Below are 26,601 nucleotides of genomic sequence, written 5' to 3'. Positions count from 1 at the left end.
TTTTACAAAAAATAATATTTATTATCTGCATAACATCACGCACAATAAGAAAAATGAGCTTTCACCCATCCCCGAAAACGAGGTATTTTAAACAAACCTTGTCTTTGTTAAATAAAAATAATGATAGAAAATATTGTTAGAAAACACAATTCGTCCAATACCAAAAAGGTTACACAAAATGTTCGCAATCGACGCAACGTCCGACCCCAACAAGATAGTCACACACCATGTTAGGCTATCGGAAGACCTGCCATATTTTTCTCAGGTGCCACTTTACTGGAGACTTTGCCACTCGATGAACTCAAGTCCTCCGTTCCAGCTCCAGCGTTTTTTTTATTCAAGCCCAGCTTAAATTTGTTTTTGGCTGTGACTAACGCCTTTACGTTTTCAATGTTTTGGTTTGCAATCACCCGGTCATCATCTTCCTCGTCGTCTTCCTTATTTGCAGTTGCAATAATAATCAGACGGTAAAGCTGGAGTATTACCACCAAACAGTTTTTGCAAGTGAAAAACACAATCATCTGATGAATAACCCTTTTACCAATCATGATGTAAAGCCTCATGGCGAGGAAAGGACCGTCTTGTAGTATCAGCGTTGACATGATGCCCCACACTTCAGTGTTGGTAAAGAATTTGGCAAACGGTCCTACACATTAAAAAGTTTTTAAATGTTTATTACAAACCATACAAGATTCAGCGTAATAAAAATACTCGGCCAGTAGTGGATGAGTTTTTAAACTTAGTTTGTCTTGACAACTTGGATAAGTTCACTATACTACGAATTAGGATTTTTAACCCTATTTTCCGTCTGACGTTAATGAATAATCATAAAATAGTGACAATATGACATCATAAAATAGTGATTGTAATGACGTCGGCGCAAAGCTAACACGTGCGTAGAAACAGCCAAGTGTACAATCGTTAACTTCAGGCCAAAAACTAAACCAAAATATGTGTAATTGATTTCGGTAGAATCATGTTTCGACTATCAGCAGCGCAGTTTCCTAAGTATGTACGGGACTACGCTAAACAAGCACGCCTTTTGCCACCTGCAATACTAAACGATCGTTTTTCCCGGGGTGTTATTATGCCACGATTAGCTTAAGCCACGATTTAGCAGACAGCAAGAAACATTAGCTGCGCCTACTCGACGTTTTCAGCGAGAAAAAGGAAAATAAGGCTTGACTTAGCTTTGTCAATTTTCGAATACACCCATGCTAATCAGTCAACCTAAACCAGTGTTTCTCAACCTTTTTTCACGGCGACCCAAATATTACGTGTCAGTATGACGACTAAGGTTTGGCGACCCAATAAATTTTTCTTGTAAGCGAACTAAAAATAGCTTCTTGTAAGCGAACAAAAACTTTGCATAAAGAATTTCGAATTTTAATAACTATTATTAGACATTATTTGTATTGCTTCCTCAGCTTTTCTAATTTAGAAATCTTGCAGAGAAACACTCTCAATTAGTATAAACATGTTGATTACTGCGGTCGGCGACCCAACCAAATCAAACAGCGACCCAAAAAACTACCCTTAGGTTGAGAAGCACTGACCTAAACGAATAACGAAATGCGAAAGACAAAAAACATCCTGCGTTTAGGGTCGGACCAAACAAGAGACGAAAAACGGCGTTTTGCGTTTGATTTTGGTTTTGCATTCGCTAAAGACGCGTGACCCAAGTACATTAAAAACATTGCCGCTTCGGACGGTGATTTAACTCTGAGTCCGACCCCCCCTTTTCGTCAGTGACGTCATGTTATGAACCAACTTTGTAACGTTATCTCTAAAAGTTTGTCATGCAACTTCAGCATACGGCCAGTGAACGTTTTTGCGTAATACGGCCTATTTTAAGTTGTGCAGGGCTTTTCTAGAGTACTATAGTGTTTTTTGAACTGGTGAAATGTTTACCGCAGAATAAATAAAATGTTTGCAGGGCTTAAAGAACAGATAGGGTTGCACGAGGGGCGAATAAATTTTTACTTTTAATTTTCTATAAAACATTTTTATTTGTTCTTCATTAAAATAGATCGGATGATTACGTTTGTGGTTTCCAGGGGCAAATTCAGGGGGTAACGAGGCCATGGTCAGGGGTTAACGAGACAATCTATACATTTTGCTACAAAATGAGCATTGTATGAAGCGTAACACCCATAGCCAACTTTTGGAACAGGATTAACGTAATGTATGTTTTTTGCGCTTTGTGCGAACGTATTACGAGATTTTGTTGCAGCTATTCAAATGTACAGTCAATAGTGGTAATCTTCTTATGTGCCCAATTGTCACGAACACAAATAATGTGCCCGTTATTTTGAGAAATACTTCGACGTTTTTTCAGTCTGAATACCCAGAAGTGTTAACTTGCAATTAGATTTCTGAAGCGCATAAAACACGCGTACTTTCACCGCCACGTTTAATGTAGAAAGACGGTTTTAACCGGTAAACTTCACGCCACTTTCGGGGCATTATGACGTAACATGAAGGCAATTCGTAAACAACATGACAAAGTTTAACGCATAAGGAAAGGTTACATGGTTAGATACTAATTTGTGACACCAATGTATGCGGTTTCGTTTATATCAAACATTTTGTTCCTAGACTGGAAGATGATTTGGCCCGGGGAATACACATTTTTATGGACACAGCGCATTTGCCAATATTTTAGGCCTATTGTTGCTGCTTTCACTAGGGCCGCATCCTACCTTAATTGTGAGAAAGTATTTACTCGACCCTTTTATATTCAATACGGAAGATTACTTTTATTTACATGTTAATTACACATTAATTTACACTTACACGTAAATGGTACACCATCATATGTGATGGTCATCAACGATGAACAGCTTGATGACTTCATACAAGTTTAACCACGCCTGATCGAGGCATTGTGCGAATGCACGTAATATATCGCGCTTATTGCAAAAGGCTACAAATTATTGTTACAAGTAAATACCCTATTTAACCTGGGCAACGCCGGGTAACCCCGGGCTGCGCATGCGATGTCGCATTCAGGACTCGGGTAGTTTTACGTGGTCTTACTCGAGTCCCGAATCCCGAGTCCGACTCCGACTCCGCAGCGCTGGTTGTAACAGGCAGAGTCATTGCACGCTTCATACAACCGGCGAAATCTAACTACAAATATCACCCCAAATTTTTGAAACCTTGGATTCCAATCCAAAAGGGATTCGTATCCAACTCTGCAGTTTATTTCTAGTAACTGAAACCAATATAATTTGTTTACCGCCATGGTTACGCCTAATTGTACATACGCGAGTGGCAAGTTTAGATAAGGCCTGTCGCTGTGGCAACACATTGAAAGGGCCTGCTCTCAATGTAGCCGGGTAGTGCAGTGTCTGCAGTTTTTCGGGCGACCAATTACTTCGTCTCGCGATAACATTAATCTAATAATTAGGTGTCAATTAAGCGGTATTGGGCTTAACTGCGTTAAGTTGCAAAACTAACATTCCTTCGTAAAACGTGCGGGCCTTGGTCAAAATGCGCTACAGGGTTATTTAAGGCCACCTTTAGGCCAATATTCAGCGAGGTTACGCGCAGCGTAATCGTGACTGGGGGTCCTGTAGTGTAGAAATATATTTTAAAATTAATCCCTCCCTCAAACAAAATTAAGGTTCAATAGTTAGAAAACGGAATTTCGAAAACGTTTTTCGAATATCCAACAAAGTGCAACAGTTTGTGTTTGATACATTACAGAGGCTGTTGTGATACCGCAATTCCATAGCGTTTCGCGCACAATTGAAATCATGTGACTTGAATGCCTCAACGAGGTGTTGCGTTTTTTTAAGGTCGAACAGATAATTTTAAACAGCCGTGAGCTCCTAATAATCGCCGTTGACAGCGTCTAGACTCTAGAATACACGAAACGTAATTTTTTTTTGGAATACGGCCCGCCAAGTACTTCATTTTGCCATATCCGGCCCGCCGACTGGAGAAGTTGCCCGCCCCTGTTAGAATGCATAATATACTAAAAATTGAAGAATATTCGCGTAAGGCATGGGTAACTTGTAAACAAATGAGGCAAATGTGGCATCTGTGTGGTCCAACGCGATGGAATATTAGTTATTTTGTTATTTTATTACTGGCCCATATAAAAGGATCGCGGACCAATAAATAGAGAGGTCTATGGACCTGTGTTGGACCACGCTGATAGAGCAAACTGGAACTGCAAAACTTTTATGTACCCGATGGAGTGGTTTTAATTTAGATAAAATTTGACGACACATCTAGTGTACTGCGGCACACATTTTAAGATTTACCAACCTAATGCGTCAAGCACCTTTTAAAAATGTAAATTAGAAGTTTGGCCTTCAACGATTTTTTTCGCTTTGCCACACGAAACTTGGGTTGTTTGAGCAGTGCTTCCCCTGAGAACACAAGTTTCTTGACAATTAAAAAAAGTTATGACGTTATCTCCGAACATTTTATGTTCTCCCTTACAAATAATCCTGCTTTTCACGGATCGTACGTTATACTTTGCAGCCACACTAATTTAAAAATCTTAGCAGATTTCTTTTTGGAAAACACAAGTGTTTATAAAAATATACTAAATTAGATCTCCAGACATAAATGACAATTGAACAATGTTTGGTTTTAAATCACATGCGTTGTTGGAAATAGTGTTTTTGTACGGCTTAGCATAAACTGAAAGAAACCTTTCTGTTTTCCCTCTTCGACTACCATCACCGGAGAATTCACACGGCTGGATGAACCCTCATCTTCATAAATCCCTACAGCTCGTGATTTACGGGCTTGCGCTGCCGTAAGAACCAACGTGAACTGAAGTGTACTCCACGACCAAAACGCCATTATGCAAATGATGACAACACGATCACATCTTACGGCAATCTCCTGCGTTACAAACAAAACATAGGTTAGCGTAGTTGCTGCCAATATGCCGTTTACGGTTTACTTTAGTTTTACATTTATAATTAGAAGTCGTAAATCAATACCTAATCTAATAGTTCGATAAACGGATTATTTTTTTATGAAGGTTAAGGCGTACCAAGAACAGCTATTTAACTGTACAAAAGATTGGACAGTAGCAGTGTTCCCTGTACTTTTTTACCGCGTGTACAGGTGCCCAAATTTTTGCGCAAGAAACGAAAATCAGTGCGCAAACTGCCTAACTTATTAAACGTAAAAGTGTCCGAATAGTCTTTGTTCGGTCTTCACTTTTAGTCTATTAATATTGGCCGCGCGCGCGTAGATTCACCCGAAGCAACGCGACAGATGTAAAAAGTTATTGCCAAACGCAGAAAATATAATCGTTTAGGATACTGCTGTTTTCATAAACTCCCAAATATAATCTGTAATTATTTTTGGCTTGGTTTGTTCAACGGACGGTTTAAAAGAACATTTAAAAAATATCTCCGCAAAAAAGGTTAAGAATCAATGTCTTCTAAATATAAAACCATTGTGGAAACTGGATAATCTTCTGAAGTGGTATAAATCATTGCCGCAGTTATCGGCGTGACATTATTCTGTCTTCGCCTACTAAAATTTTTATAAAATTTTGCTATATATGAAAAACTTGTGCCGTAAATTTTAAACAAAAAATATTATCTGCGATAAGGAGCTTTTCACACTGTTTTTTAAGCCTAAAAGGTTAGGACTTTTTAATGACAAAACTTTTAGGCTTACTGTTGTGGTAAAATAGTGTGCAAGGCAAAATTACATCATAATCAAAAAACAATGTTGGGTGTTGTGTCCTATATAAATTTTGTCGCGGACCGGCCTTAAAAACAACAACAAATGTTCAGTAAAGGAAATATATAACAACTTTTTAATGCGAAATTTATGCTTGTTTTGCCGCAAAGAGATGCTCCCTTATAGGAATTAATGAATTTACTGAAACCAGTTGACCCAGCCCGCAGCTCATTTCAATAAAACCTTTAGGCCTTTACATTTTTCTTAAATTACACTTGTATGCCATTAAATTGCACTTGTATACTATTATTACCAATAGCATTCTTCCAAAGAAGTTACACTTGGTATAACATTTAATAATGTACTTCAGATCCTATTTTTGACAGGCCCTACACCAGGGGACGGCAACCTTTTTTGCATTGCGGACCGGTTAAAAATTAAGATTTTATCTCGGACCGGCCTACAAAAAACAAATGTTTAGTAAAATAAATTTATTACAACATTTTTCCAATGAGAAATTTGAGCTTGTTTTGACGCAACGAGATGCTTCCACCTAGGAATTATTATACATAATGAAAACCGCAATACGCCCCTCACGTCCAGTCTGTTTCGTGGTTAGCGCCTTCGTTGCTGCCATCACAGAAAAGCCACAGGCTCGCATAAGTAAGATGTCGGAAATGGCAGAAAAGTAATTACGACTGTTATGGAAAGGTTAGAGTTGTCTGGCAAGACCATCATCCAAAACAATGCTAAAGTAGTTCTATTAAAATACATTTTAGACAACAAAAATATGGAATGTACAGCAGTTGGTCCTCTTGTTGCACAGTTAAGGTCAATTCATCGGTTTCGAAAATAAATGGAATACGGATCCATCTATTTGCAGTCCTCGGCTTAAGCGCTTGGACTCTATATTTATATACCACCCAAGTGACCGAGAACGCTTGCTTAGGTTCGTTTTCTTTCAAAGTCTCTGCTAAAGTTTGAAACGTGTCAAATGCCCCTTTGTTAACGCGTTTCTCCCAAAAATTAAGTTGTCGTTAAATGCAGCCACGCTGTCTGCCAACTTAAATACGCTTGTCATTTACCCCTGAGGTGAAATATTTAGTTCGGTAAGCAGATTAAATATGTCACTCAAGTAGGCAACTTTTAGAACACATTATTTATCAATAAATTTGTTGCAAGATCTGAATGTTTCTCCAATAGAAATCTTTGAAGTGGTTCACGAAATTCTAACACTCTGTTTATTCATTTCCTCGTGAGAGACACCTTACTTCTATGCTCAATAAAGGGGATTTGTGCTCTGCATTCATGTCCTCACTTAGCTATTCAAAGAGCCGGGTGTTAATTGCATGTGCTTTGATGAGGTTAACTGTCAAACCAGACAGGCGGACAATCAAGGTTTAAGCCCCATCCGTGCACACACCGACACAAAAAGACCAGTACGTACGGTTTGGGTTGAAATCAAAATTATAATTTGGCAACCCTGCTACGGGCCGGTAACGAACTCCTCGCGGACCGGCGGTTGCCGACCACTGGACTAAATGACTGGCCTGAATTTATGTCATTGTAAACAGGAATCTCATTTTAATCAAAGTTATCAACGGAAGAAAAATCTGTAGCCTGTGTAAAAGTAAAAATTGCCTATAACTAAAACCACTGCAATACACGCAACGATTGGCACGAAATTTGGGCAGTTTCACGGCCCTACACTTGGCCCTACAAGTCCGGCACGCAAACTACCAAGCGTAATCATTTCTCAAGCGAGCGCAATACTCCAAATACAGATACAACGAAGATTATTGCAACGCTTCACGTGCTCTTCCGTGCATATTACGCCGTCTTTCCCTTACAACGAAAACATTCATCCGATGGACCAACCAAGCCAAAAACAATTTTTTCGAAGTTACTATAAACAGAAGTATCCAAAATAATGATATTTTTTGCGTTTGGCAACAAAATTCAAGTTAGGTGAAGTCCCATGACGTGCATGAAAAGAAAATGCTCCGTTGAATTGCAAGTGGCAATTAAGCAGTGATTAGGGGATCTGTCACGCTTCAGAATATACGCGCGGTGGATATAACAGAATACAAAAAATGAAAACAAAAAAATTTTTCCGCGGAGCCTATTTGGGCACTTTACGTTTGATAATTGTGACACTTTGCGCACTGATTTTCGGCTCTTGCAAAATATTTTGGGCACCTACGCATGTGGTAAAAAGTCTGCGGGAACACTGTTTGCGAAAAGAGAGGAATATTAACTGCACCTAACTCGGCGTTTTTGGCAAGAAAAAAAGGAAGAAAGCTATAGACTTTGTGTTTTTGTGGAATACAAACTTGCTAATCGACCAACCTGAATGAATAACAAAATGCTTAAGAGGTAAAATATCCTGCATTTACTGTCTACCCTTGTGCAAACAAAAGACGAACAACGGCGTTTTGCGTGTGAATTTGGTTTCGCATTGGCTTAAGACAAAGGACACAATTACTTTAAAAACATTGGAGTTCTGACAGAGAATTAACCCTGACAGAAACAAATAAAAACGATAATATCACTTACAAAAAGGAGGGGCCCCAAACTAAATCCGAGAGTTAGTTGATACATTGTCACCACATTGATAAGTTCAGTCAAGAATTACCTTTATAGTTTCTGTGACGAATTCTAAAATGTCAGCTCCCACGCCGATAAACACCAAAAGAAGCTGTGATAGCTCGTCCCTTGAAATTCCTTCTCCAGTTGGAAGTAGTCCTCGTCCGATAATTAAGATGAATAGAAGGAGTTGATGAAGTACAAGGACCCAAGTAGTTCGGTCAAAAATGTTTACACCACTTAACTGGGTATAACAAACATAAAAATTAATTAATTCTAATGAACGTAGAAATTAACCCCCATAATAATAGGCTAGTAATAAATAGGCACGAAATCGGCTATTCGTCACAATGTACATTGAATTTTACCGTAACAATGTACATTGAGACCTGACGTCACAATTCCAGAAACGATGCCGTGTAAATTGGAGTAACATCAATGCTAGAATAAAATCAAACTGCAAAACTAGACTAGCCACAAGTAAAAAAAATACCGGTAATAACCATGAGAATCCAAAACCATGAGTTATATATATGCCTGAAAAAATTGACATGGAATGACCTTATTGTGGCCATTCAAAAAATCCTAAGGGCCGCTTTCCGTGTGTCAGATAAACTGGAACGTTTTTTTTGAGGGCTACCATATTTTCAGCACCCAAAAACACGACATTTTTTGCTGGCAAGTAGAACGAAAGTAGAATTGTTACGTTTGAGTAATGAGTTTAATGATGTTTTACACTGATTTTCGGGAGGTTTGGTTGTTTTGGGATTCTCAGATTATTCTATTTTCGATAGGAAATTTGCTGTTGCTGCCCGATTCGAGCGCAAATATTGATATATTTGTTGCGAGAGTGGTGGTTTTTCTGTTGGCGGCTATGAAGAGCGTCATAAGTGACGATTTCAAAGCCTACGTTATAAAGTGAATAATCACACAGCTTTATTAATGGGTCGTTTTACATGTGGAGGTCGGTTGCAATTTTTCTGGCGTAGGAGGTTTGCAATAACAATCAAGAAGATGGTAGGCCAATTTGTTAGAAAACCTTATTTAAACCAGCAATTCAGCATCTTTCATGGCTACAGTTATTTTTCGGAAATAAATACAACGTCTCGCCTGAAAAAAGTACGAAACTCTTTTATGTGCCTAATACGCCACCTTGTAAATGGAAAATTTTGCCAATTTAAACCCAATAAACGTAGTGTTTTAAGATTTATTTTTGTATGACGTTATGTTATGACGTAGCTTTGTAACGTCGTCGCTAAAAATGCATTCAACGTTAGCATTCTGCTTGCTGCGGCCGTTGTACAATTTTAATTTGTTTAGGCCTGGTGTATGCTTGGTTTGATGAACATGCAAAACAGCTGCAAACACAAACCGGGAGTTTTTACCCCCCCCCCTTTTTTTTTTGTAAGTTATATTATCGTTTTGGTTCATTTTTGTCATGGTTTAACAGATTGTTCGAAGCGGCGTGCTTTTTTAGTAATTGGGTCACGCGTCCTAATCTAATGCGAAACCAAAATCGAGCGCAAAACGCTGTTTTTCGTCTTTAGTTTGGTCGACCGTAAACGCTGGATAGTTTTTCTCTTTCGTTATTTGTTTAGGTAAGTGGTTCTCAATATTTTTTCTTTCGTGGCCCATTTACGTTGCAAAAAAATTCTGTGGCTCAATAGAATTTTTATGAAAGAAAAAACTTTAAAATAGGTTTAGAACAAAACACAGCAGAACATATTTCAAAAAAGATTATTTATTCAACCGTGCATTAGTGAGATACTTTGCGAACAATAAATTTACATTCCTTTTTAATTCCTCCCCAAGCCATTATTCCTGTAAAATGAAATATAATGACACAAATGAAACTAAATCTAGCTTATTAAATTGGTCTGTGGCCCAGCTTAATGTTCTTATGGCCCTTGAGTGAGCCATGGCCCACTGGTTAAGAACCGCTGATTTAGGTTGACTGATTAGCAAGTGTGTATTCGACAATTAACAACGCTAAGTCAAACCTTCTTTTTTTCTCGCTAAAAACGTCAAGTCTTCTTTTTTTCTCGCTAAAAAACGTCAAGTCAAACCTTTCTTTTTTTCTCGCTGAAAAACGTCAAGTTATACGCAGTAGCCTATGTTCCTCGCTGTTCGGTCTCTGCGCTAATATCCGATGTTGGTGTAACATCGACATTTGTTTAACTGAAGCAGATTCTTAAAAGGAGGTATAATGGTAACTGTCGTGCGCGTTTCAAAGTCTCCATTTTTAAGTAATGATAGTTAACGCAAAATTATGCTCTTTAAGCATACTCTAAGACCACGTGCTAAGTGTGCTATGGACACGACTTATTTCCCCTCAACCACAGCTTGTAATTTGGCTGATTTGGCACACAGCTCGGCGCAGATGTTGCGCTAATCTTGGCATAATAACACCCAAGAAAAACTATCTTCGTTTAGTATTGCACGTGGTGAAAGGCATGCTTGTAATTTAGCACTAGTTCCGTTCATGGAACTTGAAAACTGCGCTGCTGATAGTCAAATTATGTATGATTCTACCACAATTAAGCTCACATATTTTAAGGTCTTGGTTTGTTTTTGCCTAAAAGTTAACGATTGCACACTGTGGTTTCGCAGCTGGCGCCTGACAGGATTATCGACGACGCACGTGCTCGCTTTTGCTCGACGTATTTGGCTGTTTTTGAGTTTTTTTATCATGTCTTGCAATCACAGCTCTATGACGTCATACTGTCACTGTTTTATGACGTCATTATTAATTAATGTCAGACGAAAAATAGGGTAATTCCCTAAGTTGAAAATTCAGGACCCCCTTTTTGATTTTCTGGTTTTCCCTGATTGTCACCCCCTGGAAAACTTTCTGCGGGCGCCCCTGGCTGTAAATGCAGTGAACTGTTAATGCCTGAAACTGTCGATAACCCTGTAAGATACGTTGCATTTTTACTAATGCTTGGTTACCACGTAAGTGACTTAGTTAAACTGAATTCCTTATATATTTGCAGTTTGAAGTATTGTTGACCAAACCCTTGGTACTGTTTCGTTGACCTTTCATGTTTTTGGTGAATTGGATTGTGTATTGTGACGTCACAATGTTGCGCTGTGCTAATGAAAATTATGTTTTCACAGCTTGCTGCGCTGTCACTGTAGGCTTAACGGTCACGGTCTTAAAACTGTTCGTGATTGCTTCACTCAAAATAAAGTAATTCTTTAGATGTTTTACACTTTTGGTGAATACTTCTACCACTAGATCGGTATGACACTAGCCACTTCCATAACAGGCCGCGCTACAGTGTTTGTCGCTTCGCAAACTCAACAAAGCAAGCAAATAGCAACGAATTCTGTTCTGACGTTTTTTAACCGCTAGATGGGAGTCGATAACTACAAAGAGCTAAAACGATGATGTCACAAAATTTAGGTTTTTTTTGTCCCCCAATTATTTTTGTTTTTAATATTTTTATTACTTAATTTTTAATTTTTACTATGTTATATTTTGTATTGTATATTTGATATTTTATTTTTTTTCTTAACTTGTTTCTGCAAGCAAAAACATATATGGGCCGAAAACATCCCCACTTAACTTATAACTTTGGTGCGAAAGGGGTTCATAAATTGCGTAATATTTGGGGAATGATCGAAACATATATTAGATAAATAGAATTGACCTAGATAATGCGTACGGCCATGTTATTACATTCTGGCCAGGTAACATGTTCAAAAAGAAAACATTATCATTCTCTTAAAAAGGTTTAACGCCTTTGGTTTCCTATACTTTTACCAACCTTTACTGGGTAAATTTTTACCATGGCTTGGTCCGAGCAATCATAGTTATAACAGACTTGAAATCTGTAGTTTCGAGCAATATGCAAAACACTTTTATGTGCCTAACAAACCACCTTTTAAATTAAAAGTTTTGCCAATTGAAATCCAATAAACGCAGTGTTGTTAATATTTATTTTAGTATGACGCCATGTTATAACGAAGCTTTGCAACGTCCCTAATAATGTATTCAACTTTGTGTTTTGCTTGCTGCGGCCCATGTAGCCTACAATTTTAATTTGTTTAGGCCTGGTGTTGATATGTTTGATTAGATCAGGGGTCGGCAACCTTTTGTATACAATGTGCCAGTTTATAATCAACAACTCGCGTGCCGGACTGGTTTTGCACTGGCAACTTCCGGAGTCGGTTGAAAACAACCCGAGTCCGCTCCGGACAAATGTGCGTTTCATCGAGTCCCGAGTTAGGTTTCGACACTACAGCCTGTATTTTACCCATTTACGTAACTGAAATAAGATGTATATTCACTCTTCAGCAATCCACTAATAGGCATCATGGAAAATATGCCACCATTTGCTATTCCACCTTAACGATTTACAGTTAAGGTCTTATTTATCAGTTTACAGTTCAGGTCTTATTTTATCAGGTTTATCAATTTCGAAAATTCGTACTGCGCATGCGCGTACGTCGAACCCTGGTAGTTTTATCAAGTCTTACTCGAGACCGAGTCAGACTCCGCAGCCCTGCTGTGAACTGAAATCGATTTCACACATGATCTGACATCTAATCTACGCATCTTGGAAGTAGCTACTAAACCTAATTTCATATGTTAAATTCTGTAAAGATACCCGAATGAGAATCTGAGCTGAAAGCGAAACTGATAGGTAACACCTCTAGGTATGGGCCGGATAAAAACGAACGGTGACGAACACCGATACCCAGAAGTGTTAACTATCAGTTTCGCTTTTAGCTTGGTTTCTCAGTCGCGAAAAAATCACACGTGCTTACTTTTCATGTAGAATGCCCTGCTTTAAGGCAGTAAACATCACGCCAATTTTAGGGCATTGTAACCTAATGTGAACGGTAAGTCGTAAACAAGAAGTTTATCGCCCACAAAAAATAATGTTAAATACAACAGTCGACTCATTCCCTTCTGAGCCTGCATAGCTCAGTTGGTAGAGCGACGGTCCCGGCTTGACCGGAGGTCGTGAGTTCGAACCTCACTGCAGGCTAGTTGTTTTTCTAGTCTGCTCTGCTTGCATCATAGATCAACAGATTCGGTGAGTCTGCGATGGCTTTCGGTGTACTACAACCGTTACAACACTAATCTGTGACACGAACATTCCCGAATCTTTTGGCGTGCCCTAAAAAATCATCTCGCGTGCCACTTTTGGCACGCGTGCCAGGGGTTCCGACCCCTGGATTAGAGTAACATGCGCAACAGGTGCAAATAGAGAGGTGTACACTGCCACAGATTTCGCATTTATATTTGCGGCAGTAAAATATGTTGTTTTGTAAGAGTAGTAAGTTATTTTACTAAGTAAAGCCTCTTTCTTAAATGCAAGTCGTACGCGCCCAGTTTTACTAACGCAGCCACTTCGAACAATGAACGTTGCACGCGCGGAACAATGAAGCGCAGCAGGATGCCAGCAGCCACTTGCGAGCTGAACCAAGGAAGCGATATGAACGAATTCTGTATTGAATTTTTCTGCCGCTAGGTAGTAGTAAATAGCTACAAAGAGCTAAAACGATGACGTCACGATATTTTAGTTTTTTTGCCCCCCAGTCAGAGGCCCCTAGGGGTGAAGACCCACAAAAGTCTACATCGCACCTAAATGTCACTCTACGTCATGTCTGAAAATTTGAAAGTTCTACGATGTATGCTTCTTCTATAAAGCTCCGGACAAAAATCGGTCTGAAACATTTTCGGACAAAAACTAGACGGGGGTGCGGTTGTTGTATATTTTGTCAGGGGGTATATTTTCAGGGCTTAGTGTTTATTTTCAATTTTTACTTTATTTTATTTTTTTTATGTTATTTTTTTTATTTTTATTTTTTTAAATATTTTGTATTGTGTACTTTATATTATATATTTTGTTTTTTATTTTCCTTAACTTGTTTCTGCAAGCAAAAACAGATATGGGCCGAAAACTTCCCACTTAAAATATGCCTTTGATGCGAAAGGGGTTCAAATATGGCGTAGAATTTGGGGAATGATCGAAACATATATTTGATAAATAGAATTTACGTAGATAATGCGTATGGTCATTTTATTAAATTTTGACCAGCTTACGTGTTTGAAAAGCAAATATTATTATTCTCTTAAAGACTAAAAATGGTTTAACGCCTATGGTTTGCTATACTTTTGCAAACTTTTACTCGGTAATTTTTTACCATGGCTTGGGTCGAGCAATCACTGTTAAAACAGGCTTTAAATCTGTAGTTTTAAACTATATGAAAAACACTATTATGTTCTCAATACGCAAACTATTAAATCGAAAGGTTTGCTAGATGTTTAGGCCTGATATTGGTAGTATGCTGGTTGGAGCAAGATGCACGACAGACGCTAACAGAGAGGCGTAGACTGCCTTCAGATTTGGCATTTAAACTTGGGCGGTAAATACACCCTATTGACACTTAATTATTAGGCGAAGATTATCGCGAAGTAATTGGTCGCCCGAAAAAAAACTAACGCCGCATTGAAAGCAAGCATTATAAATGAGTCGCCGATATTCTGCTTTGAACATCTCTACTCACAATGCTTCCCTCCGTTAATTGTACGGTGGGTGAAACTTTATTTACGGCCTTACCTCTTTGTGTATTACCGCGACAATACGATGAAATACGATTTAGAGAATATTGGAAAAATCGTGTTTGGAGAATATTTGCTATTTGCACCTGTATAGTATGTTACTCCAATCCAACATATCAACACACAATTTTAAGTTGTGTAGGCCTGGTGTTGATATGTTGGATTAGAGTTGCCACCAGATTTCGCATTTAAATTTGCGGCGGTAAAATAAGTTGTTTCTTAACAGCATTAAGTAATTTTTCTAAAGAGAAGCCTCGTTTTAAAATGCAAGTCGTACGAGCCCAGTTTAGGACGTGCCACTTCGCACAATGAAAGTCTCACGCGCGGGACAATAAAGCGCAGCAGGCGGTGAGTCGCTTCGTCACTTCACAAGCTGGACAAAGCAAGCGAATATGAACGAATTCTGTATGAAAGTTTTTCTGCTGCTAGATGGCAGTCGTTAGCTACAAAGTGCTAAAACGCAATATTTCAGGTTTTTACCCCCCAAGCAAAGGCCCCTGGGGGTGCAGCCTCATAAACTTTTACAAAGCACCTACATACCACTCTACGCCATGTCTGATAATTTGAAGGTTCTACGATGTCTACTTTTTCTATAAAGCTTCGGACAAAAATCGGTCTGAAACATACCATAGGAAACCATAGGAAACCATAGGAAACCATAGAAAACCACAGTAAACCAAAAAAGAACTAGACGGGGGTGCGGTTGTTGTATATTTTGTCAGGGGGTATATTTTCCGGGCTTAGTGTTTATTTTCAATTTTTACTTTATTTTTATTTTTTTTATTTTTTTTTTATTTTATTTTATTTTATTTTTTTAATATTTTATATTGTGTACTTTATATTATATATTTTGTTTTTTATTTTCCTTAACTTGTTTCTGCAAGCAAAAACAGATATGGGCCGAAAACTTCCCCACTTAACTTATGCCTTTGATACGAAAGGGGTTCAAATATGGCGTAGAATTTGGGGAATGATCGAAACATATATTTGATAAATAGAATTTACGTAGATAATGCATATGGTCATTTTATTAAATTTTGACCAGCTTACGTCTTTGAAAACCAAATATTACTATTCTCTTAAAGACTAAAAATGGTTTAACGCCTATGGTTTGCTATACTTTTGCAAACTTTTACTCGGTAATTTTTTACAATGGCTTGGGCCGAGCAATCACTGTTAAAACAGGCTTTAAATCTGTAGTTTTAAACAATATGAAAAACACTATTATGTTCTCAATATGCAAACTATTAAATCGAAAGTTTTGCTAGATGTTTAGGCCTGATGTTGGTAGTATGCTGGTTGGAGCAAGATGCACGACAGGTGCTAACAGAGAGGCGTAGACTGCCTTAAGATTTCGCATTTAAACTTGGGCGGTAAATACACCCTATTGACACTTAATTATTAGGCGAAGATTATTGCGAAGTAATTGGTCGCCCGAAAAAAAAACTAACGCCGCATTGAAAGCAAGCATTATAAATGATTCGCCGATATTCTGCTTTGAACATCTCTACTCGCAATGCTTCCCTCCGTTAATTGTACGGTGGGTGAAACTTTGTTCACGGCCTTACCTCTTTGTGTATTACCGCGACAATACGATGAAATACGATTTAGAGAATATTGGAAAAATCGTATTTGGAGAATATTTGCTATTTGCACCTGTATAGTATGTTACTCCAATCCAACATATCAACACACAATTTTAAGTTGTGTAGGCCTGGTGTTGATATATTGGATTAGAGTTGCCACCAGATTTCGCATTTAAATTTGCGGCGGTAAAATAAGTTGTTTCTTAACAGCATTAAGTAATTTTTCTAAAGAGAAGCCTCGTTTTAAAATGCAAGTCGTACGAGCCCAGTTTAGGACGTGCCACTTCGCACAATGAAAGTCTCACGCGCGGGACAATAAAGCCCAGCAGGCGGTAAGTCGCTTCGTCACTTCACAAGCTGGACAAAGCAAGCGAATATGAACGAATTCTGTATGAAAGTTTTTCTGCTGCTAGATGGCAGTCGTTAGCTACAAAGTGCTAAAACGCAATATTTCAGGTTTTTACCCCCCAAGCAAAGGCCCCTGGGGGTGCAGCCTCATAAACTTTTAGAAAGCACCTACATACCACTCTACGCCATGTCTGAAAATTTGAAGGTTCTACGATGTCTACTTTTTCTATAAAGCTTCGGACAAAAATCGGTCTGAAACATACCATAGGAAACCATAGGAAACCATAGGAAACCATAGGAATCCATAGGAAACCATAGGAAACCATAGGAAACCATAGGAAACCATAGGAAACCATAGGAAACCATAGGAAACCATAGGAAACCATAGGAAACCATAGGAAACCATAGGAAACCATAGGAAACCATAGGAAACCATAGGAAACCAAAAAAGAATAACGGCAAAAACAAGATATGTCCCGAAAATAAATTTTCGGCCCATATAATAACGGCAAAAACAAGATATGTCCCGAAAATAAATTTTCGGCCCATATAACAAGATATGTCCCGAAAATAAATGTTTGGCCCATATAATAACGGCAAAAACAAGATATGTCCCGAAAATAAATTTTCGGCCCATATAATAAGAGCAAAAACAAGATATGTCTCAAAAATAAATTTTCGGCCCATATAATAACGGCAAAAACAAGATATGTCACGAAAATAAATTTTCGACCCATATAATTTTTATGAATGCGACAAAAACTATCGTCCCCTAATGATCATGGCAAACTTCACTGAGACGCAAGGTTTGTTGATAATTCCTCTTTATTTGCCATGAGAATAAAGTTATTTATGTGTAACTATTCGTAAAAAAATTTTATCAAAAGAAGGGCAAACAACAACCACATTCCAGTTTATGGTGAAATTTAAATTATTACCAAAATGAACATAGCGCCCTCTGTCGACATTCGTGAGAAGGTACCAGTGCTACATTTGACCCGTTCTCAATATATTTTGCACCAAATGTATAACTTAAGAACGCCCTTTTGGGGGTGCATGTGGGGCGCTCTAAACAGTAAAGCATGTTGTACTCGACATGCTATTTAAATCTCTGCTAGCTTCCGGGATATACCACATTTTCGTCTGTGGGTTTATATTGCTAACATTATATGTTGGGGTGCGAGTTAGCCTTGGGTGGGTCAAGTATTATAATTATATTTTTCTAAACCTCTGTATTTATTGATTTATTAAAATTTTAAATTTGAAAACTCGTTTCGGTGCTGTGAAAAATGAGGTAGGATTCTAGACCAGCGGCCAAGTAGGCAAACCTCAACCACGCAGGGATGGACACCGGACTTCCTAAAAAATCTAATACAACCTCAATATCAGAGCCGCGGTGTGGCCACCATTGCTTTCCATTAGATAACTGTTATAAAGTTTAACATCCGCCGAAAGCTTAAACGAAAAACTTTCTCAATATTAGGCTATATGGTTAAAACAGTGTTAAAGTTTGCTTCAAACTAACACAAAATTGCAGCATAATCGAAATTTAAATTTACCGATAAAACCTAATTACATTTATATTCCGGTTGAATGGTTTCGCAAACTATGTTAAGAGTGCAGGGTGGTCCAAGGTATTTATTTTAGATTACAGCATTTTATAAGCGTAGAATGTTTGCGGAAACCGTGCGAACCTTACTAAAATTTTTAAGAGAGATGTTGCATACTACACAATCGCCAAATTACAAAGACGTTATCGCGCAAAACGGTTTTAACCAGATAAATTTAGCTGAAATTGCATCTTGAAAACAGTTAGGGCGTTAGCCTAATTTTACAGTGAAAACCTCTAAAACAATATTTTCCAGCAGCGCGATATGTTTTATCGTTTGTTTACTTCAAAGTACAAAGAAATAGTAATTTATTTAGGGTTGTACTGTTAATGTTATGTTCATATTAAAAAGACGGAAAACAAAACACGAATATAACTTCGCAAAAAAAATATAAAGTTCGCAAAACAGCCATTTTAGAAAGTTCCATATCGAACGCACTGCGGCTTCTCTCAAACCGGTCCCACACATACAAAAACTTGGGCGCTTATGCCACACCTTGGATCCAAAATTGATGAGCGATAGGAAACTGTTTAATTTAATGATATAACTGAAAAATGTAATCACACCTAAACAATTGCAGTATGCATACTGTTCGTTGGTCAGTTTTTTGGGCAGAGTTCGAGTTCGTTGGTTAGAGTTCTTTGATTTAAACCTCAACCGTGCGCATTTAATAATTCAAAAGTGCTTCGCGGGCCACGAACAATGATATCGCGGGTCACCTGGGTTTGGACTACCCTGAGATAGTGTATGATCAACATCTTTCTGTTATAGTACTTTTAATAAACAATACATTATTGTGTAGCATTAAACGCACGCGCCTTTGTGTTCGTTACAATTGATTTATAACTCTATTGAAAGCAGAGTTGAACCGTTTGAATTTTCCGGTTCAGGTTCGGTTCGAGTAAAGGACTTTTTTAGGAATCCGGTTCAGTTCCGGTTTCGGTTTCCAGCAATTAAAAGTTCCGGTTTGACCATCGTTATTTTAAAATTGATTTTTAAAGTTCCGGTTTGGATACAAAATAAGTTGCGTTAAATCTAAAAATGTGGGTCGATAAATGTAGCGATTAATGTTTCAATTGTACCTTATTTAATCTAAGTTACGTGACGTATTAAAAAACTAGCAACTTATTATTGAAAAAAAATATTAAAAAATCATCGTTTTTTTTTATAAAATTTTTAACATGGCATAACTTGACTCTGTAAAATACAAGTTGTGACGTCATGCTTAGAAAATGCACTTTACCAGTGGTGTTGTAATGGTTGCGTTTCCGCGTGTTTGTTGCCATTTTTGCCGACTAATGTTTTTAGTTTATTCCAGGGTAACCAATTTTCCAATAAAGAGATGGATACTGTAAGCATTGACGTGAGTCGGATATTAACCTGATCGCTAAATGCATGAAATATACATCACTATTTGGCACAACAGTAGTGAGCTATATTGAATTGTCGTTCAGTTTAAAATTTCATCAACATTTCGTCTAAAATTCTGACCACATTTTTTCTGTATTTTATATGCATCAAAAACAATATTTGTCATTGGCCATAAAAATAAACAAACCACACATGCAGCATAGGGAGTCATTTGATGATCCCTGGTTTATCACGTTAGGTTTAGCTCGTCTTTTTTTCTTTTTTGTTTTAGATTAGTGGGACTTAACCAGTGATGCACGTAATGTTTTTTTATTTTATTTTCATAATGTTTTATAATTTTATTTTTGGCCCTATTTTACGTAAGTGAATTTAGGCAAAATAGTTTCGCAGTTATAAGCCATATAGGTGTTACGCGCGCAGAAAAGGTTGAGAACCGCTACAGATGAACGATTGGTCGTGTATCTTTAATACGTCAAAATATATTGAGTAATTTTGGAGACTTAATCAAGCATTATTACACTGAATTGTCCAATTTGACGTCAATACACACGTAACCGGTGTCCACTGAGGTGTGACCAGCAACGAACCGAATGTTTTGGGGCTTTTCGCGATGGATTCGACTTGATACAGCTTTATACTAGCGGCTTGAATCACCGTGTTCTTTTATCGCGTGTTCTCATTTGTAAATATCTACTCAACGAGGAATATCGACTGAGTGAAATATTTAGAGAAAGGTAAGGACAGATATTTTTGCGGCCTGCTCTTTGGGGTCAGTCTTAGAAGGAACGTGAAAGAGACTTAGACATTAGCTGTCGGCTCTCTCCAGTAGGAACTACATCTCTTAATCGCTATAAAATTTATGCCAAGTCGTTTCCGTTATTTTTCATAATTTGCTAGTCCTGTGTTAAGTTTTTGTCATTCTTTTTATCCTATATTTTAACAACCGATTTACTAAGTAAATTCATATCAAAAATGGCGTATTTTTCTTAGAAAACATTTCCATATTTGTATTTGTCTACCAAAGCACGGCACTAAAACTTGTCGGATAAAAATTATACCAAAAAACAACTTTACCAAGTCGTCGAGTGCTTTTTTTGCTCCTTCTATAGTATCAACAACGTTGCCCAAATTTTCATCAAGAGCTTGCTTAGTAGTTTCACCAAATATATCAGTAACAAGTTGTTGGTTTGCAGGCTTCGCTGTTGAAGCAAGCTGAACATACATGTAAATACAAACTGCTTAGTTTTTAAACATAAAAAACAGTGTTTATCAACATGAAAAAATCCAAATTTGTACCGATTTATTTATTCTTAGTTTTTCCAAATCATTAAGGTAATTTCGTTCAACTTGACAAGCTTCCTTAAGCATGGTGCGATTTGATATAAGTATGTTAACGTCCGCATATGGCATGCTTTCAAATGTCGCCCTGCAACCGGGTTTCGTCTAAAATAAAAAGAATTATTGTAGAGACAAATGCCGTGCAAAGTCATTAAAATACAATAAAACGTTTAAACTTCTTACCAAGTTTCCCCAGTACAGATCGTTGCAGTAGTGTGATCCTTGACGAATGTCAAAATTTTTTAATTCAAGAAACCATATGGATGGCACCACACTACATAAATATAGCAACACACAAGGACTCATCCTAAAACAAATAGAATAGTCTACATTAACAGATAACTAGAAAATGCAAAACAGAAGAACATAGCAAAAATGTTAATATCAGTAAGGTATTTGAAACGCATACAACATTGGTTGCTAAAAAAGGGGTGCGCGTCGGCTTCGCAAGGGGGCGCAAAGGTCCCACTGAGAAAAATATGTTTCAAATCGTTTATAGTTTTGGAAACAAGTATATTTTTAAACTAGATTTTTAAAGTCCATATAGATGTAGGTATAGCATTTTAAACGTTTCGTATATCTTTTTATTCATCTTTTAACATATTTCAACCTACTGTTTGACGTGACTGAAACTTATTATTTTATTCAATACTGTATCTTAATTGTCCTCAGTGATATGACTTTGGTTTTCCCGTTTTGTAGATTCAGTTAAAGTAACCTGAATGTGACCTACTATACACACTGTGTAGTATTGACACATTTTTAGGGGCGGAACAAGGGATTTTGGGCATTCGTCACAACTTCATTTTAGAACAGCAGTTTTTTTATGACAAAAATTTCATGCAACCCCAAGGCCTGGCGGCGGCAACTCCCCATATTGGATTTCAAATATAGTTTTAGTTTGCATAATTATTTGTCTGCAACTGATCTTAATTGGCAATTGTGACATGACAAACAACTTTAATGTGCTATATATGTAGGCTTGCCATACGTCCCGGTTCAGCCGGGACAGTCCCGGTTTTAAGGCCATGTCCCGGTGTCCCGCCCGGTTAATCAATTTGTTCCGCATTTTTCAATTTGAAATTTACAAAAAAAAATTAAAAAATGTAAAAACGCTGGAGTTCAAATTTTTACTTTTGGTTGGTAAGGCTGTCAAGCAATATTTTTAGCATAAATTAGTTCTTTTTCCAGCGGATGTTACGAAATATTTTTCTGGGGTTGAGGTTGCTGGGGCTCTATTCTTTTTTGTGTGTGGTGAGTAAAAAAATTGAATTGATATTATCCAGCGGGTGCTGGAAGATATCTTTTTGAGGAAGATAAACAGCGAGCGCCGTCGCAACCCGGTCACCGTTAAGCAATTTTTATTTTCAAGGATTTTTTCGCGTATGACGCAGTTTGGTGCCGGTATTATTTGCTTGAATATTACACAAGTCTAAACAATTGCTGTTACAACTTAAAGTTTAACGTTTGTTAGTAATTCTGGATCGCTAAATCGCGGGTTTTCAGCATTACAAAAGTCATCACATGCTGATTGCTTTAATATAAATAAGTTTTAATGTTTTTAACTTAATATGTTTAAAAACTTTTTGATGTGTGTTACCGCGCAAAATTTAAGTAGAGTTCGCAAAATTGTATTATGGCTGCCATACAACTTGAGGTTTTACATTAGTGAGTGGTTCCCTATTCATATATGTCACTGTTTTTCATTACGTAAAAGATGTTTGACGTGCTTAGCCGTTATAGGTGTTTAGTCGTTTCATTTCAAATAAGCACACATTAATTGCAATTTTGTTTCAACTGAATGTAAAATGTTAGTTTGCGAAGACGAACAATTATATGCTTCACAGCCACGAAGATACTGGGTTAATTTATAACACGCCATCCGATTAAATGCTGCTTCCACACAGGCTAAAAAATGTGACTCTATTTGTGGGGAAGCATTTAGTAAACCCATTTCAGGCTCAATGAGCAAAAAAAGTCAAGGGACGACCAACATATATGCTGTATAACAATTACGATTAGAGAAATTAAAATGTTTTATTTAGAAAAAATTAAAATGTTTACCACTTTACACACTATTTAGCACTGAAGCCAGGATATTACGCTATCCTTAACATTACTAATTAGTAACATGGTAAATTACTATTTTAAATCATCGGCAATAACACGCGGCTCAAGCAAATGACGCAAAGTACAACATAATATGTACCGGTAATATAACTACATGGAATCTTACATTTTGTTTGACCTATGCTTGAGAATGATTTGGTCCGGGGAATATAAATTTGTTATGGACACAGCGCCTTTTTCTTTCACGAGGACCGCATCCTACTTTAATTTAGAAAGTATTTACCCGACTCATTTGTTCACAATACAGAATACTACTTTCGGTTATATTTAAACAACTTAGACAAACCACCCTTAAAAATAGGGCCCTGAAAAAATAGCCCCCGACAAAATACAAAACAACCGCAACCCCGTTAAGCTTATTAGTTGCATTAAATTATTTTGTATTAGGTTGGATTAAGTTTATTTGCAGTTTTCAATATGCGTCCCGGATTTACGTTTCTAAAAAATGGCAAGCCTATATATATGTTAATTAACATTACTTTGTTAAATAACGTTTCGCTAAACTAATGATTTAAATTAAAAATATAATTACTCTAGTTTAAGCGCCTCTTTCCGCTGTTTGTAGTAATAAGAATACACTGCCTGTATAATGCAGGCTGTTACTCGTGGACGTTGTGGCTATGAAACATTTTATTTGAAGATGGGGCGCGAAATAAATTGTGTAAAGGGGGGTATGACTATTTTTGACATCAGACTCAATAAGATACAACCCCATCACCATCGGTTTAAAGCATAGTTCCAAATAAGGCCAAAATATGACAAACACTTAATATAGTTGGAATACAGACTAAATCGTAATAAGGCCTAAACGGCCAGAATATATATTTTTCTGATTATAGTTGGTCCGCGCTGTTCTAAATGAAAGTTAAAATAATGGTTTAACTTGTTTTGTTTATCTACAAGTCTAGAACTGTAAGAGGCATAAAAAACAAGGTTAAATTGTGACGTCTTGTAAACAATTGTTCTGACAATACTATATCGTAATCATCTGTCATTGTAAAAAAGTTAATTATGTCCGAGTGCATCCGTCGCTCAGTCCACGATATAATAGCATTTTTTGGCGACTCTACCGATTTTATTAGCTAGATTGTTTTTTGCAACGAAACAACTATTGACAAATTTGCATTTTAATTACTCTTATAACATAAAAATTATTGCAAAATATAATTAATCATAACAGTTTATAATTTATAAATAGCTCGAAAATTTGTATTATTTTTTTGTGGCTTTGGTATAAAATCCTAAATAAAGGTAAATTAAATTATGTTTTTTTGTAGGCTAATTATATTTACCATTTGTATTCTTCCCCACCACGAATTCCCACAGTGAACAACGCTTCAAGAACGAGAACGCCAACAGGTATAAGTAGTAGCCATAAAGCCACTTCGTTCCATTCGGTTTGTGCACGCCATATTCCAATTAAACCATGTGCAGCAAAGAGTGCACGAACGACAAGGGCTGTAAATGCAGTTTACATTTACCAAGCTGCTCGACGTATGAAATCTTTATATTTACAAAGTAAACGATGAAAACAGAAAGATAATTTTTATTATCCATTTATAAAAAGCAATTCAGCGATTGACTACGGCAGTGCTAAGCTATAAGCATTACAATGCAATTTATTCGCGTCAATCGACACTATTAAATGATATGTTGCACTTTAAATTCAATAAAATAGGTTTATAATCAAGTTATAATAAATTTATTCTTATATGACAAAAATCACGAATAACAATTGTCTCGCTAAAGTTGACGTTTACCTAAAATAATATCTTTCATTGTATTTTTTCAGTCTTGAATTGATGTTGATTGTATATTTTTGTGTTGGTGAAGTTCCTTTGTTTAGCAGAAAGCACAGAAATTTCACCGTCCTCGAAACACCTTTTACGAACTTATTTATTTTTTTCTGAAAAAGATTAAGTCGACCAAAAAATTAACATATCTTAACCGAAAATCACCAAGGGGGTCGCGGCTGAAAAAATGTTTAAGAACCACTGGTCAATAGCATACAGGTGGTTCTCAGCAGATGCTTTCATTTTTCTTTATTCATCTTTAAATTTAGACAATAAAGCAAAATAAGCTATACACTATAATGCTGAACAGGAAAACTCTGTTTACTGATGAGCTACGCCAGAAGTATCCTTGTTTAAGAAAAGGACGTGTTAATTTCGAAGTTGAATGCAATACTTATGGATGTGGCACGGTTTTGTCAAACGTAACAATTCTACCTTCGTTTTACTTGCAGGCAAAAAAAGTGTTGAAACTATGGTAGCCCTAGCCTAGTAGTTTCGCCGACGAAAATAAGTTTTCCACTCGTTGGAATGCCTATAAATACAAAAAAAGGGGGTAAATACAAAAGATTTATTTAATTATGAGATATTCATTTCTATATTCAATTTTTTGCGGTGGCGGTGAAACAGTAATAAATGATTTTGTTGCATACGACCATTCCAGAAAACAAATGCCTCTCCAAAATTTTTCACATCTGTAATATTTTAGGTAAAATTTTTAGCTTATTTTAGTTTTTTTCTTACAAAAACATTTCAACGAAAAAGTGAAACACGCTAAATAAAGTCAAACCCACCTAAAAAGCAAAAATACACAATATTTAAAATTAAACCCTGGTATATAACGCTATATATAGCGGCCAACTGATAACTGCCAAACCATTCACGCAAAACTAAGCTATAAAAATATTCCCCTCTGACAAAATATGAAACAACCGCAATAACCGCGTTACGTCTGAAAAAAGGCTAAATCATAGGTTTGGGTTCATCGCTTCGTGGCCAAATTAATGCTATAATTTGAAACTTTGAACTAGCAATAATTTCATGTTGTAGGTTACATTTTTTAAAAATTTGTAATTATTGTTTTCTATACGAGCAGGATGCTTTTTCTAGTGTTTACTATAAAATAAATATTTTTAAAAACATGCCCTAGAGATGGAGTAATAATCCAAAATTATAAAAGTTCTGTTTAATCTAGTATTCGTAGTATCTATAATTAATTAACTTAACTATATTTGTTGTTCACTTAGTCATATACTGAATCTGTTTGTTGCACAAGACGAATACTTGTTTGATTTAATGCACTGTTCTCTTTAACTGTTAGTTTAAAACGAAGTTGCCTGAGGGTACATTACTGATCCAAGTAGGATCCAGATGTAGTTTGAAAGACAGTTTTCTATTGGTTAGATTCCTTGTTGTCCAGTAATGGACTATACATATTTTCAATTTAGCTTTAAGTAGACTTAAACAAGTTCACATAGCCAGGCGACTTTCCCCACGTGTTCATTTCATTTAAAAGCAGGCAATCAGGTTAAAAACGTTGCCGACATTAAATATTCAATAACAATAAAATATTTAACAGTTTGCCGTCCGCGCTCGCGACT

General features: G+C 36.9%; 1 protein-coding gene and 1 non-coding gene across 2 annotated transcripts; one reads left to right on the top strand and one right to left on the bottom strand.

Annotated features, from left to right (window-relative positions):
* On the bottom strand, positions 1-25,071 carry LOC146148636 (transmembrane protein 26-like). The gene is made up of 8 exons (XM_083388310.1): positions 24,971-25,071; positions 24,503-24,668; positions 21,264-21,387; positions 21,039-21,185; positions 20,817-20,954; positions 8,300-8,494; positions 4,671-4,866; positions 1-646 (listed from the first exon to the last, which is right to left on the bottom strand). Exons 1-8 carry the CDS (start codon positions 24,987-24,989, stop codon positions 231-233), a joined length of 1,401 nt encoding a protein of 466 aa, XP_083244436.1. The 5' UTR covers positions 24,990-25,071; the 3' UTR covers positions 1-230.
* Positions 13,173-13,247, top strand: Trnaa-ggc (transfer RNA alanine (anticodon GGC)). The gene has a single exon. It is a non-coding gene; the product is annotated as a tRNA-Ala (tRNA).
* Positions 25,072-26,601: the final 1,530 nt, after the last annotated feature.

This window comes from Ascidiella aspersa, chromosome 4, assembly GCF_963924565.1.
Source record: "Ascidiella aspersa chromosome 4, kaAscAspe10.2, whole genome shotgun sequence".
In the NCBI taxonomy this organism is placed as follows: domain Eukaryota; kingdom Metazoa; phylum Chordata; class Ascidiacea; order Phlebobranchia; family Ascidiidae; genus Ascidiella; species Ascidiella aspersa.
The sequence above is the reverse complement of the archived record's forward strand: the minus strand, read 5'-3'. Positions and strand labels throughout refer to the sequence as shown.

Bases quoted from the DNA above. Each gene is read 5' to 3' on its own strand.
- LOC146148636 (XM_083388310.1), bottom strand. The intron at 8,495-20,816 runs GTAAAGTTGTTT...TGTTATACCCAG, and splicing joins AAAAAGCACTCGACGACTTG to TTAAGTGGTGTAAACATTTT. The intron at 647-4,670 runs GTTTCTTTCAGT...TTTAATGTGTAG, and splicing joins CGAAGAGGGAAAACAGAAAG to GACCGTTTGCCAAATTCTTT.